This window comes from Callospermophilus lateralis, chromosome 2 (assembly GCF_048772815.1).
Source record: "Callospermophilus lateralis isolate mCalLat2 chromosome 2, mCalLat2.hap1, whole genome shotgun sequence".
NCBI classification, from domain to species: Eukaryota; Metazoa; Chordata; class Mammalia; order Rodentia; family Sciuridae; genus Callospermophilus; species Callospermophilus lateralis.
The window spans coordinates 148495036-148509277 of NC_135306.1; the positions used below are offsets into that span (position 1 = coordinate 148495036).

General features: G+C 45.6%; 1 protein-coding gene across 2 annotated transcripts in view; it reads left to right on the forward strand.

Moving 5' to 3' along the window:
- Positions 1 to 11023: 11023 nt before the first annotated feature.
- Positions 11024 to 14242, forward strand: part of Map6 (microtubule associated protein 6) — a 72149-nt gene continuing 68930 nt past the window's right edge. Inside the window, exons 1-2 of one of the 2 annotated variants that reach the window (XM_076846621.2) lie at positions 11024 to 11836; positions 13529 to 13626. In XM_076846621.2, the coding sequence (XP_076702736.2) occupies positions 11024 to 11836; positions 13529 to 13626 (911 nt within the window). Of the gene's footprint in view, positions 13627 to 14242 lie in introns of both variants that reach the window. The other variant, XM_076846623.2, reaches the window with a different exon arrangement.

Below are 14242 nucleotides of genomic sequence, written 5' to 3' on the forward strand. Positions count from 1 at the left end.
TATAGTAACTAGAAAGCAGAAAAAACTTAAATATTCCTCACTGGAGGTGTGAATGTGCCACTGGGTAACATTTCCATCAGCGACAGACCACGTGTAAAATTGGTGTGGCCATGTGACCTAGGTGTGCCATCTGCTCTGCATCTAAGCTCATGCAAGTGCACTCTCTGATGTCTGTAGCACAACAAGGTCATCTACTGGCACGTGTCTCAGAATGTGCTCCTGTCATTAAATGATGAATGATGATGATGGGGTGTGTGTGTGTGTGTGTGTGTGTGTGTGTGTGTGTGTATGAGTGGGTTTATTAACAACAGACTCGTTGTTAAAGAGTAGTTAAAATGGCCTAACCAGATCTGGATATCAGTATAGATAAATCTCAAATTCCTATTGATGACTGAAAGGAGCACTTGTAAGGGCTTCTGAAAGCATTATAACATTCAGAAAAAAAGCATTCAAACCACACACACATACAAACACACGAAACACATTTATTATAGGCTCATGTATATTTACGGAAAGCACAAAAACATATCCCCTCACTATCTTCTCTCTGGTGGCAACATTGGAGGAAGGAGCCAGGGTGGGCTCAGTATAGAGCTTGGAATGCATCTGTGCCTCCACCAGGGGACTCTCACGAGGAAAATCTGAATGATATGAGCATCAAAATAAAAAGAGAGAATAATAGATTCAACCTATAAAAATAACAATTCATGAAGCCATACTGGTATAAACAAAGAAAGATGTCAACTAGCAAATGTAGAAATCATTATTTGGCAAACATTATAGTCATAATTGATCAGGCAAGAGTCCCCAATAGTTGTTAAAACTAGTGAATAAACATTTGATGAGTAGCAGGAGAGCTAGACTCTAGAGGTATCTGGCCTTAGTATCATATTTGGATATTATAATTAGGAATATTTAGCTAGAGATCTAGGGATATAATAGATACTTTAAATATATATCTTTAGATGATGTCATATGGTGGTCTCAAAGACAGATGGAATTTGCAAGAATTCTTGTTTTGGCTCAAGAAAAGGAAGAATTTTTTAGGCTGGGTCTTAGTTTGGGCTGCTATAAATGGAATACCATGGAGTGGATGTTTCAAAAACAAACATTTATTTCTCACAGTTCTGGAGCCTGAGAAGTCCAAGATCAAGGTGTTGACAGATCTGTTGTTTGGCAAGAGCCTGCTTCCTGGCAGGCAGAGGCTCTTCACAGTGCACAGTCACATGGCAGTCACATGCTAGCACTTGCTCTTTCTCTTCTGATAAGGACACTAGTCCACTGTGGAGGCTGCACCCTCATGACCTCATCTGTCCCAAAGCCTTACCTCCTAATATCATCGCCTTAGGGGTTGGGGTTTTAACAAGTAAGTTTTAGGGGATATAAGTAAGCAGTCCATAATAGTCCGCAACAACCATCTAAGAGATATATTCTAGAATTCCCAGATTCTCGGATTCTTAATGTTTATTTATTCTAGGATCTAGGGCTGTATTGTTCTATTATACTGAGATTCTAGGATTCCAAATAAATATTTTATGGTTTTAAAATTCTGCCATTCCTTTGATTCCAGGATTCAAGGATACCACTTTTCTGCTCTAATTCCTATTTCTGTAGTCATACTGCTCATAGCAAAAGCACTGAGTTATAAAACCCTAATCCTCTAGTAGTTTCATAACTGATGATCCAAATCCATCAACCACTCCCCCTATCCAGCCTAAAAATTGGGATCCACTCTCTCCTGGTTGTATTCCTAGTGGTATTAGAAAGGCTCCCAGTGTTTCACAATAAAATACACTATTTGTGATAGGTTTTATTTTTTGATAGTCACTCTTTGACCTGTTAGGGAAGTTCAAGTTTGTTACGATGCTTTAAAAATTAATTATTTGGTGTCAACTTGCATCATATTTTTTAAAATGTGTATTTGAGATTATCGTTTGGCTTTTCTCTTTATTTATTTACTTATTTATTATGAAGGATTTAACCCAGGGGCACCTCTGAACCACATCCCCAGTCCTTCTTTTTATATGTATATATTTTTTGAGACAGGGTCTCACAAATTTGTTTAGGGCCTTGCCAAGTTGTTGAGGCTGGCTTTGAACTTGTGATTCTCCTGCTTCAGCCTGCAGAGCCACTGGGATTACAGGCATTTCCATCATGCCCAGCTTAACTTTTTCACTTTAATCCATTGTGTATGATATTACATCTACAGGTTTTCTGTTATTAAAACAGTATTTATTCCTGGCATAAATATTACTGAATATTGACAATTGTTTTATTATATAGCTCTAAATTGTTTGCTGATGTTTTATTTATGACTTTTGTACCTATGATTAGCCTTTAATTTTCCATCTTTGTGCTATCCTTATCTAGTTTTGGCACAACTATTATATCAGCTACCTAAACTTTGATGGAAAGTTTTCTTTTTTTTCTGTTCTGTAGAATATCATATCATAGATATCATAGATATGATCTATTCCATTAAAGTTTTGTGGGACTCACCTGTAAGTTCAAATGGACCAATTTTATTTTACTTAGTTTTGCTGTCTTTTGTGTGCAGATTTTGAACTACTGGTTCAATTTATTGAATTATTCAGGTTTTCTGTTCTTTCTTAAATTGGTTTTAGTAAGATATATTTTATCCTAGAAAGATTGTTTAGTTCCCCTAGGTATACTAATTAGAAATTACCCCCAAGCTTCAATCAATTCAATCTTTTTTTTTTTTTTTTTGTACTGGGGATTGAACCCAGTGGCGCTTAACCACTGAGCCACATCTCCAGCCCATTTTTAAAAATATTTTTTTTAGAGGCAGGGTCTTGCTGAGTTACTTAGGGCCTTACTAAGTTCCTGAGGCTGGCTTTGATCCTCTTGCCTCAGCCTCTTGAACAATTGGGATTACAAGCATAAACCACCACACCTGGCTCAATTTAAAGTTATTGTGTGGCTATTGACAAATGGATTCTAAAGCTTACTCAACCTGGAGAGGCAAAAGTTCAGAATGGTCAACACAATATTGAAGGAAGAGGACAAAGTTGGGGTCTGAGGTTACTTAACATCAAGACTCATTATAAAGATACAGTAATCCACACAGTGTGGTACTGGTGAAAGACAGACAAATAAAAGGGACAGAATAACGAGCCCAAAAGTAGATCCACATAAATACATTCAGCAGATCTTTGACAAAGGAGCAAAGGCAATACAATGGAGCAAAGATTATCTTTTCTACAAATGTTACTGGATCAATTGAACATCTACAAGCAAAAAAAGAAAGAAAAAGGGAAAAAAAGCACCTTTACAAAAATTGACTCTAAATGGCTTATTGACCTAAAATGTAAATGTGAAACTATAAAACTCTTAGAGGATAACAGGAGAAAATCTAAGTGATGGTAATGGCATTTTAGATATAACACCAAAGGCATCATCTATGAAAGAATGAATCAACAAGATGGACTTCATTAAAACTAAATGTTTCTGCTCTTCAAAGACACCGCGAAGAGAATGAGACTGCAGAACACAAACTGGGAAAAATACTTGCAAAAGACATATCCAATGAAGCACTGTTATCCCCAGAATTCACAAAGAACTCTTAAAACTCAACACTAAGAAAATGAACAATTCCATCAAAAAATGGACAAAAAACCTGTACAGACACCTCACCAAAGAAGATGTACTGAAGCAAATAGCCAAACAAAGATACTCAACACCATTTGTCCTTTGGGACATGCAAATGAAAACAACAGTGATATACTACTATGCTGATCTACTAGAATGGCAAAAAATCCCAAATGCTGACTACACCAAATACCTGCAAGGATGAGAAGCATGGGAACTCTCATCTGTTGGTAGTGAGAAGGCGTCCAGACACTGTGGAAGACAGTTTGGTAATTTTTTACAAAACTAAACATGCTCTTACTGTATGATCTAGCAGTTATGCCCATTGATAGTTACCCAAAGGAGTTCAATCTTATGTCCTTACAAAATCCTGCACACAGGTGTTTTAGCAGGTTTATACACAACTGCCCAAACTTGGAATCAACCAAGATGCCCTTCAGTAGGTAAATGGATAAATCAAGTGTGGGGCATCCAGATAAAGAAATGTTAGCACTACAAAGAAATGAGCTATTGAGCCACGAAAAGACACAAAAGTGCTGTGACTGCATATTACTAAGTGAAAGAACAAATCTGAAAAGTCTACCACTGTTTGATTCCACCACTATGACCTTCTGGAAAAGTGAAAATTATAGTCTGTAAAATGATCAATGGTTGCCTAGGGCTGATGCGGGGGGGGATGAAAAGGCAAAGGACAGAGGATTTTTAAGACAGTGAAACTACTCTATATGATGCTATCATGGTGGATACCTGCCATTATACATTTGTTCAAACCTATAGAAAGTATCACCAAGGGTGAGCCCTATCGTAAGATATGGACTTTGGGTGATAATGAGGTGTCAACATAGGCTCATCATTCATAGTGAATGTGCCACTTTGGTGCACCATGTTGATAATGGAGGAGGCTATATGTGTACGGGGGAAATGGGGCATTTGAGAACTCTCTGAACTCTCTGTTCAATTTTGCTGTGAACCTAAAACTACTCTGAGATTGTAAAGTTACTTTAAAAAATATTTACTTAAAATATTAAAATTACCCCAAATTTAGTACTTTAAATTACAATAGACCTTATTTCGCACAGTTTCCTTGGGTAAAAAATTAGCAGGATGAATCTGGATCAAACTGTCACATGAGATTGCAATCAAGATTTTAGCCAAGTGGGATGCGGTAGCAGACACCTGTGATCCTAATGACTCAGGAGGCTAGGCAGGAGCATTGCAAGTTCAAGACCAGCCTGGGCAACTTAGCAAGACCCTGTCTCAAAATAAAAAATAACAAAGGGTTGGGGATGTAACTCAGCAATAAGAGTGCCCCCTCTACTAAGAGGTTCAATCCCTAGTACCACCACCGCCACACAACAAAAAAAAAATATCTTAATCAAGACTGCAATCATTTGAAGATTGTTTCCCTCCCATGGCTGATTGCAGGAGGCTTTAGTTTGTCATCATGCAGTTGCAGTGGGGAAGAAGTTCGTGTAATATGGAGGTCATCCTCCCCCACCCCCATCCCCAGTAAGTGATGAGAAGTGGGAAAAGTGGAAGACAGTGGAAGCCACTATGCCTTTTCTAATCTAGCTGCAAAAGTCACACCCGGGTATTTTTGTATCATCCTGTTGGTTACATAGGTTGGTTACAGCCAGTGTGGGAGAACCACACAAGGCTGTGACATCAGAATGTCAGGGGTACTGGGAACACTCTTGGAAGCTTGCTGCTGTGTAACCTTTTTCAATCTTGTCAGCAGAAAGTAATTCTTAGTCTTTGCCAATGATTCTTTCAATCTGCTATTTCTGCAATCCTTACTATATTAAAATCACTGATGCATGATTATTTTTGTTTCAAGATAAACATCTATTTCAAAGAAGCTATTGATTTTTTTGACAAGTCTTTAATGTATGTTTGTTTATATTTAATCACATTGCTCTTTTCTGTAATGTTTCCCTTTGGTTTGGGTTTGCTCTGTACTATTTTTTACATCTTGAGTGTAATCTCTAGAAGATTTTTAATCTTTTATTGTATCTAAAATAAGCATTTAGACCATAGATGTCTCTGTTAATACTGTACTTAGTTGCATCTCTCTTTTTTTCTTTTCAGAGCTGAGGATTGTACTTAGGACCTTCCAGATGTTAAGCAAGTGCTCAGCCACTGAGCTAAATCCTCAACCCCAACATCTCACAAGCTTTGATAATGTACTGTTTTAATTTCCTTTCAGTTATAAATATTTTCTAATAATAGTAGTTTCTTTTTAAACCCATGAACTCTTTTCAAAGTTGTTTTTCTTTGCTTCATTTCTAAGTATGTTTAGATTTGTGATTAATCTTTTGTTATTGACTTTTAACATTGTGCTGTCATGCATATGATTTGTATGAATTTTTGGTTCTCATTTATATTTGTATTGTAGCCTCATATATAGTCAATTTTTATATATTCCATGTAAGTTTGAAAATATATATCCCCCAGTTGTTGGATGCAGGACTCATTAGATCAAGCTTACTAACAGTTTAAACTTTCTGCATCTCTAAAATTTTATGTGTTTCATTTGTCAGTTACCAGGAGGTACTTTTTAAAAAATATCCCTTGGGGATGAAGTTGATGATGACGATGAATGGTTTGTGTATTTTTTTTCTCAAAATTCTACCAAGTTTTGCTTTATGTATTTTGGAGCTCTATTGTTAAATGAAAGCCACGATACATATTTCTGGCAAACTGTTTCTTCCATTTTAATATGGACCTTCACTATCCCTAAAATGCTTTTTATTTTAAGACCAATTTTGTCTGATATAGACCGTGGTGCCATCTTTCTTATTTACCTAATACATCTTTTCAAACCACCTTTTTTTCAATTTGTATGTTTCTTGCAAATAATGTTTAGTTGTGCTATGCTTTGTTTTGTGTTTTACTCCAATCTGAGATTCTCTTTTAGTGGGAAAGTTTTGATCATTGATATTCACCCCAATCACTCATATGTTTGGAAATATCTCTACTCCCTTATTTTGTATTTAATGTTTGCCATGTTTTTTTTTCCTTTCTTAGTTTTTTAGTCAGCTTTTTCACTACTGTCACTAAAAGATCTGACCACAGCAATTTTAGAGGAAGAAAAGTTTGAGGGCTCACAATTTCAAAAGTCTCAATCCATAGACAGCAGGCTCCATTCATGGGGCCTGGAGGTGAGGCTGAACATCATGGCAGAAGAGCATGGCAGAGGGAAGCAGCTCATATGTGGCTCATGGGTAGAGCCCTCACCTAGCACGGGCAGGACCAGGGTTCGGTCCGCCACACCACATAAAAATAAAGGCATTGTGTTGTGTCCATCTACACCTAAAAATATATGTATATATATTTTTTAAAAAAATCAAACATGTACCCCCAAACCATGGCCCCAATGCACCACTTCCTCCTACCTGCCCTAATTACCTCTGAATTAATTCACTGATTGGGTTAAGGCTCTCATAACCCAATCATTTCTCCTTGCATTGTCTCACACACATGAACTTTTGGGAGCTACCTCACATCCAAACCATAATACGTAGTTTTGGACTTATGTTTTCTATGAGCTTTATTTATGAATGTGTTATATTTATATAAAATGTACCACATATAACATATCACATGTATATAAAATATTTACACTTATACATAAAGTTTCCCTTTTCTTTTTAGTGTTAAATTTTATATTAATAAACATTATAAGTTAGTAAGTTTATACTTTACTACCCTCACAAACAATAAGAACATTAGAATACCTTGATTCTGATCCCTCATTCCCATCTTAACTTGGTATTATCTGCGAGATTTTTTGTTCCATGTCATTTTCATACACCTGAAAGTTGTTCAGGCATGATTAGATCCACATGCTTAAGTGATTAAAATACTAAAACAGATCCTTAAAACAATGGCTCAAATGAGAGATGTATGTTTCTTTCTCACATCACAGTCCAGTAGTGAATGGGTGGGCCAAGTGCTAGATCCCATGAGGTCATCACCTAAACAGCTTTCTTCTATCTTGTTTTTTATGCCCTTCCCTCCCCAGGATTAAATTCTGACCACAACATTCTTAACCATCATATTGTACTCTTAAAAACTTGTTTTAACTACCCAAATGATAATTGCCTCTACCATGTCCACATTCTTCCCTCTAAGGAGGAAGACAAAGTTGAACACAAGTAATTATTATAAGGAAGTGACCTGGAAGTATATATGGTTGTTTTATGCTGCAAGAAAGGTTGGGAAATGCAGTTTCTGGCTGGATGACCAAGAGTCCATCTAAAAGTTGGGGGCTTTATTACAGCAAAAGAAGGAGGGAATGGGCTTTGGTGTACAAACATCAGAATCCTGTGTTCTCTTCTGATGTTTTCTGTGTTTATTTTAACTGTAGGCAGCTACCCCCCAGTGACTGGAAAAAAAAAGTTACTAACAATAATAACCTCATGGTCATTAACAACAATAATCTCATGATCTCTCATTTTAGCAATTCCAATAAAAAAGAGAAAGTATCTATTTAGGTTGATTTTTCCTGATTGGTTCAATGTGGATCATATCACTAAACAAGTTGCTTTGATCAGACAGATGCAGTCCCCTGATAAACAGGTGTGTCATTCATCTGCTCAGAAAGGTTGGTGGGATAGGCATACCCCAAACCACATAGCCTGAAAGTAGGAAAAAAAGTTGTCTTCAAAAGTCAAATATTAAGGTGCTGTTAACACCAGAATGAATGCTGAATAAGCCACATAATAGATAATCGTTAAAATTGTTCCATAGGGCTATTGGATGTTCTAAGGATGTTGTAGAACTGAATGTATTTTAAAAACTCAAGTAAACAAATATGGAAAGTGACTTGATGACAGAGTTGTTTGAAATGCTTTTGCTTTCTGCTGTCCAGTTTAGGTGCCATTCACTCAGCACCTATGTTCACCTGTTATACTGACCATATTGTGTGCCAATTATTTACTTATGTCTGTCTCCCAGGCCTCCCATAACACACACTTCCAATTGACGGCTTCTCTAGACCTAGATTCCATTTGTGTCTGATAATGCCCAAGGCACAGAGTAGGCATCAGGGAACCAGACTTATTTAAAATGAAAGAAGGATAAATTCTCAATGACCCCCAGAAAAGACATCCCCCTTCAATTCTTGGCTCTCCTTATTGCCTTTGTAGATCATTATTACAAAGATATTAGTCAAATCCAGGGATCTGCAGGATTGGGGTAGGAAGCATCAGAACAAATTATGTTGCTTATAGAAATTTATCTCCTAATGACTGGAAAATTGTAGCAGCCATCCTTTTATTTATGGAATTCAAATCAAATCACCAAGAGGAAAGACCCAAGTGGGAGGAAGTACAGGAGATAATTGACTAATCCAGCTGTCTTATCATCCTGTTTGATTCCAAGGTTAAAAAATCGGGGCTGTGTTTTGCAATCAATTCCTAATCTAAACATATAATGACTTTCTCTCCCAGAAACACCAATGCCAGCTTAAATGATGCTGAAAATATGCCTTTATTTGAGGGGAAAGAAGCTGAACATCAGGCAATGTAACTAGGGGTAGGAAGTGGAGAACAGTGTGGGAAACACACGTGGAGAGACATCAAGGACAGACCAAAAGGTAACCAGAGAAACAAGAACCTTGCTGGAGAAGTATCTAAGTGGCTTGCTTAGGAAGTGCCAACTATGTGTCTTCTGGGTGTGTATTTTGAATATAATAGCCACCATTTATATGCCACTGTTATATGCTAGATGTGGTAGCAAGCATTGTAAGTGCATGTTCTCATTTTACTTTTCAGAACAACATTGCAAGTTCAGAGTTGGCACCCTGGTTCATAGATGAATTTTAAGACCAGAAAGTTGCAATGATTTGCCCATGGCCATACAACAAGGACTACAAATGCTGGGATTTGAATCCCTGCAGATTGGATTTGACTCAAAGCTTTTGCTCTGAGTCCTTAACTATCACAAGAATATCACCTTATGACAAGTATTATTTCCTCCATTTTCCAGAAAAGACCGAGGCCCAGGGATGACCCAAGACACTGACAAGGCCCAGGGATGACAAAGACACTGTCTGATTCCAAAAATCTATTTTTCCTCCAAGGTAGAAGACCCTGGGGAACAGGGATGCCCCCTGCCAGAAAGTCCCTGCAGGTCAGACCCTACACTTTCCTGGGGAATAGTCCCCCTCCAGTTTACCCCTCAATTTCCTCACCTATACCCCTATTCCAGAATCCTATTACCATCGACTTTCTCCCGCTATGGCCTCTGGGCTGAAGAGGAACCCTGTGGTTCTTGGGAAGGTCTAAGACACTGCTTCCCAAGGATCCTCCAGGGAACAAATAATCAGGACACCCCAGCCTGAGACCCCCATTTCCACACATCTGAACAAGGCCTGACACCCATTAAGTGCTTGGATCAGTAGCCAGTAACACTGGGTTCAAATACAGTCCCATGATGGACCAAGCAGCACCTCTCTTTTTAAAAACATCTATTAAGGCACAGACATTTCACAAGGGATTTCCTTCCATATTTCATCTAATATTTCTTCTCCTTCAATGATTGGCTCTATTTTACAAAAGAAGAGCCTCAGGTTCCTGGAGGTGAGGTGACCAGCACAAGGGCAGCAAGTGCTTGAGATTGAACCTACCAAGGCCACAGATCCGCTGTTGCCTGGGAGCAGAGGAGGGAGGAGCTGCCAGAGTTGAAGGAGGAGGGGAAAGAGAGGGCAAGCTCCCAGCAGCGCGCGCTGACGACAGCAGGTGATTTTTTTTTCTGCAGCGCTCTCCCTCTCAGCATCTTTCCTGGGTCCCCCCCAACCCCCCTTGCTGAGCGGCAGAAAAGGGTGGGGCCGCCTCTCTGCAGCAGAGGCGGCGGCGGCAGCGGCTGCAGCATCATCCAAGGCAGCAGCGGAGACGGCGGTGCTCGGTCTGCGCTGGAGGTGATCGCCTCCATGCCCTACTAGGTGGCCGGCTGCTACTGGACCGGCGGAAAGGAGAATCAAGCCCGGTCCGTGGAGCCTGCAGCCACACCGCCCAGCACTTCCTCTGCGCCATGGCTTAAGCCCGCAGTCACCTCGCCTCGCGTCGCCTCGCTCCACCAGGGTCTGCGCGCCGCCGCAGCAGCAGGGAGGGGCGCGTCCCAGACGCCCTAGCCGGGGACTCCAGGACGCTGTGCAGCTGGCCCTTCGGCGCTCGCAGCAGCTGCGTTCCCGAAGGCGTTTGCAGCCGGTAATCGAGGCACTTTACAGACTTTATCTTAGCGATAGCTCTCCCCGGGTGCTCTCTGAGGGAGGAGGGCGAGGTAGCAGGCTGATTTGGGGAGAAAGCGGTGGGAATCACATTGGTGGGTAGGGGCCAGGGGCTGAAGGAAGATTCTAGAGACTTGCTTTAAAGATACAAAAAGAAAGAGGGCCAGTTTTGCATCTAGCATCATGGCGTGGCCGTGCATCACACGGGCCTGCTGCATCGCCCGTTTCTGGAACCAGTTGGACAAGGCGGACATAGCGGTGCCGCTGGTTTTCACCAAGTACTCGGAGGCCACCGAGCACCCGGGCGCCCCACCGCAGCCGCCACCGCCACAACAGCAGCAGACTCAGCCCCCCTCGGCGCGCGCGGTCACCATAGAGACGCAGCCGGCCCTGGGCGAGTTGGATGCAGTTGCCCGGGCAACAGGGCCAGCGCCCCGGCCTAGCGGCGAACGTGAGGCGGCGGCGGCGGCGGCCTCCGCCCGGAGTGGGCCGGGCTCCGGCGCGGGTTCCGGCTCCACCTCCAGGGCAGGCCCCGCGGACTCGGTGATGCGGCAGGACTACCGCGCCTGGAAAGTGCAGCGGCCTGAGCCTAGCCGCAGGCCGCGCAGTGAGTACCAGCCTTCGGACGCGCCCTTTGAGCGGGAGACCCAGTATCAGAAGGACTTCCGTGCCTGGCCGCTGCCGCGCCGCGGGGACCACCCGTGGATCCCCAAGCCGGTGCAGATCCCCTCGTCCTCTCAGGCTACCGCGCCTATTCTAGGGGCCCCCAAACGCCGGCCGCAGAGCCAGGAGCGTTGGCCGGTGACCACCGCCGCCGAAGCCATGGAGCAGGACGCCCCAGGAGGAGCCGGTGTCCTGGCGGCCGGAAAGGCTTCCGGTGCGGACGAGAGAGACACCCGCAGGAAGGCCGGGCCCGCCTGGATGGTGCGTCGCTCCGAGGGGCACGAGCAGACGCCCCCGTCCGAGGCTCTAACGCAGGCACAGGCCCAGGCACAGGCCGGGGCGGCTGGAAAGGCGTCTGGTGCAGATGAGTGCGACACTCGCAGGAAGGCGGGGCCCCCCTGGATGGTGCATCGCTCCGAGGGGCACGAGCAGACGCCCCCGTCCGAGGCTCTAACGCAGGCACAGGCCCAGGCACAGGCCGGGGCGGCTGGAAAGGCGTCTGGTGCAGATGAGTGCGACACTCGCAGGAAGGCGGGGCCCCCCTGGATGGTGCATCGCTCTGAGGGGCACGAGCAGACGCCCCCGTCCGAGGCTCTAGCGCAGGCACAGGCCCAGGCCCAGGCCGGAGCGGCTGGAAAGGCGTCTGGTGCAGATGAGCGCGACACTCGCAGGAAGGCGGGGCCCCCCTGGATGGTGCATCGCTCCGAGGGGCACGAGCAGACGCCCCCGTCCGAGGCTCTAGCGCAGGCACAGGCCCAGGCCCAGGCCGGAGCGGCTGGAAAGGCGTCTGGTGCAGATGAGCGCGACACTCGCAGGAAGGCGGGGCCCCCCTGGATGGTGCATCGCTCTGAGGGGCACGAGCAGACGCCCCCGTCCGAGGCTCTAGCGCAGGCACAGGCCCAGGCCCAGGCCGGAGCGGCTGGAAAGGCGTCTGGTGCAGATGAGCGCGACACTCGCAGGAAGGCGGGGCCCCCCTGGATGGTGCATCGCACCGAAGGGCAAGATCAGATGTCTGTGCCGGCTGCTCAGGTCCAGGCCGAAGAAGGTGGCCCAGCGGCTGGAAAAGCGTCTGGTGGAGATGAGCGTGACACACGCAGGAGGGCCGGGCCCCCCTGGATGGTGCATCGCTCCGAGGGGCACGAGCAGACGCCCCCGTCCGAGGCTCTAACGCAGGCACAGGCCCAGGCCCAGGCCGGAGCGGCTGGAAAGGCGTCTGGTGCAGATGAGCGCGACACTCGCAGGAAGGCGGGGCCCCCCTGGATGGTGCATCGCTCTGAGGGGCACGAGCAGACGCCCCCGTCCGAGGCTCTAGCGCAGGCACAGGCCCAGGCCCAGGCCGGAGCGGCTGGAAAGGCGTCTGGTGCAGATGAGCGCGACACTCGCAGGAAGGCGGGGCCCCCCTGGATGGTGCATCGCACCGAAGGGCAAGATCAGATGTCTGTGCCGGCTGCTCAGGTCCAGGCCGAAGAAGGTGGCCCGGCGGCTGGAAAAGCGTCTGGTGGAGATGAGCGTGACACACGCAGGAGGGCCGGGCCCCCCTGGATGGTGCATCGCTCCGAGGGGCACGAGCAGACGCCCCCGTCCGAGGCTCTAGCGCAGGCACAGGCCCAGGCCCAGGCCGGAGCGGCTGGAAAGGCGTCTGGTGCAGATGAGTGCGACACTCGCAGGAAGGCGGGGCCCCCCTGGATGGTGCATCGCTCTGAGGGGCACGAGCAGACGCCCCCGTCCGAGGCTCTAGCGCAGGCACAGGCCCAGGCCCAGGCCGGAGCGGCTGGAAAGGCGTCTGGTGCAGATGAGCGCGACACTCGCAGGAAGGCGGGGCCCCCCTGGATGGTGCATCGCTCCGAGGGGCACGAGCAGACGCCCCCGTCCGAGGCTCTAGCGCAGGCACAGGCCCAAGCCCAGGCCGGAGCGGCTGGAAAGGCGTCTGGTGGAGATGAGCGTGACACACGCAGGAGGGCCGGGCCCGCCTGGATGGTGCGTCGCTCTGAGGGATACGAGCAGACGCCGCTGCCAGCTGCCCAGGCCACTGGCCCAGAGGGTGGCAAGGGGCGCGCAGCTGCAGATGCCCTCAACCGGCAAATTCGCGAGGAGGTGACCAGTACAGTGAGCAGCTCCTACAGGTGAGACACCGGCAGCAGCTCTTGCAGTGGGGCTGTCACCCTTATCCTCTCCTTAAGATTGCCTTCACAGACCACACATTCCGATTCCTCTCTTATGCCAGACCACGCCTGTCCTCCAGTCTCATGCCAGGCACTCTCCCACTGCATACTCCTTTCCCTTGTCCTGTGTTAAAGCTGTTAGTTACCACTCCAGCCTTCCCAGATCTTTCTCTTTACTACTTTAGTCACCTTTCCCCCATCCTTGCTCACCTCAGATCCCCACTTACCCAACAGAGACCCTGCGGGTTTCTTCACAGCTGGGTTACACTTCCTTTCTGTTCCCTGCAACTCACCTGCTGCGTTAACTCGGCCGCTGCCCCTTGCTGGCTTCATTGTTGCCCACCTACCTTGTCTTCCTGCAGGGTTCTCATCCTTCTAGAAGAATACTTTCCAAGTGACCTCTCACCCTCCTCCCCAGAACACTTCTTTTGGCTCTTCATTCTTTTTTTCTCTCAGTCTCTGGGCTACACTCAAGCACCACACCCTTTTCTAGATTTCCCCTCAGGTCCTTACAAATCACCCTCCTCCTCTATCACTCAGACTTTGAAGTCATTTTCCTCCTTCTTCTTACTTACTG